Below are 1,342 nucleotides of genomic sequence, written 5' to 3' on the forward strand. Positions count from 1 at the left end.
GCTCCCACACCTCTCCACAAAGCCCGTTCTCACACCTGCCCGGCGCCAGCGAAGAGACCCCGGGCACTGCACAAACTCAAGAAACGGGGCCTCCGGCCTAGGGCTTTGCAGGGCCCAGACCGCCCGCTGCCGGGAGCGCTGGACCGAAGGGGAAGTGAGACCACAAGGACCCCGGCCAGAGCGTAGCTGCCCTGGTGCCGCCCTCTCCCTGAGCAAGGCCTGGAGACCCGCTTCCCAGGTCGGGCCCCGCGCAGCCCACACGCTGCAGCTCCACATGCCCCTCCCAAGTCAGCCTGGCTCCTGGGCCCCTCCTCCCGCACGACCCCCACATAGGTCACGGCCCGCCAGGCCAGGGCCGCTCTCCCCCCGCCAAAGCCGCGTGGAGGCCCGCGAGGCGCCATGCGCAGTGGTGGCGACCCGCGCGCACGCCGCCGGGTCACTCAGGCGCGCCCAGGAGCTGCGGCCGCAGCCGCTGCCACCAGGCGCCCAGCGAGAGCGCGCGGCGCACCTGCCGGCCCCGCCGGCCTCCCGCGCGAGCCCGAGCCTAGAGGCCGCGCGCGCCCGCCGGCCACGCGGGGCCAGCTCTGCGGCTGCGGCCGTCCTCCCGCCCGCGCACCTGCAGCGAGCGCCCGCCCCGGCCCAGCCCCCCAGGCTTGAAGGCCTCCCCGGGCCCGCAAACCCTCCCTGCCCGGCCCGGGCCGCCGGCCTGCCTCACCAGCGGTAGCAGCCCTCCGAGGCCTCCAGTGTGAAGTTCACGCGCGCGGCCCTCGTGAAGGGCAGCAGCACCTTGGGGATGTTGAGCTTGGCCACCGCGGCGGCGGGGCCCAGCGCCAACAGCACCGAGAGCGCGAGCAGCAGCGGCGGCGGCTCCCGGGCCCGCGCCGCCATCCTAGCCGCGCTTCACCTCCGGCGACCCGGCCGCCCGCGCGCTCCCCCTCGCGCCCTCCGTACGCGCCGGGCGGCAGGGGGCGGGGCGAGGGCCGCAGCCGGCCGAGCGCGGGAACTGAGGGGGCCGAGCTCTTGGCGACCCAACCCTCGGCCCCGGCCCCGCGCGCCGGAACACGGGGTGGGGGTGGAGGGCGCGCGCCCGGGCCACCGGAGCCGAGGGAGCAGTGGCGGGGCGCGCGCCCCGCGGGCACCCCTGGACCGCGCGTGAAGCCCCGCTCAGTTTTCTGGCCTCCGCGCTCATCCCTGGGCCTTCAGACTCTTGCCGTCCTGGACGCCAATGGGAGCCTTGTGGCTATGGGCAGCGTTCCCCCACCCTGCTCGCGCCTCCGGCGGTGGAGCCAGGCCACCGGGTCCTGAGACCTTGTCCTCAGGCCGGGACCGACAGTCAACACGC

General features: G+C 76.3%; 1 protein-coding gene across 1 annotated transcript in view; it reads right to left on the reverse strand.

Moving 5' to 3' along the window:
- LOC105809062 (nuclear pore membrane glycoprotein 210-like) overlaps positions 1–888 on the reverse strand; it is a gene marked incomplete at its 3' end in the record, with an annotated part of 56,971 nt that extends 56,083 nt beyond the window's left edge. The window contains exons 1-2 of the mRNA XM_012642823.1: positions 716–888; positions 330–616 (exon numbers count right to left, since the gene is read on the reverse strand). Of these exons, the coding sequence (XP_012498277.1) occupies positions 330–616; positions 716–888 (460 nt within the window). The remainder of the gene's footprint in view (positions 1–329; positions 617–715) is intronic.
- Between the last annotated feature and the right edge of the window lie 454 nt (positions 889–1,342).

The sequence above is a fragment of the Propithecus coquereli genome, unplaced genomic scaffold (assembly GCF_000956105.1).
Source record: "Propithecus coquereli isolate 6110/MARCELLA unplaced genomic scaffold, Pcoq_1.0 Scaffold1009, whole genome shotgun sequence".
Taxonomy (NCBI): Eukaryota; Metazoa; Chordata; class Mammalia; order Primates; family Indriidae; genus Propithecus; species Propithecus coquereli.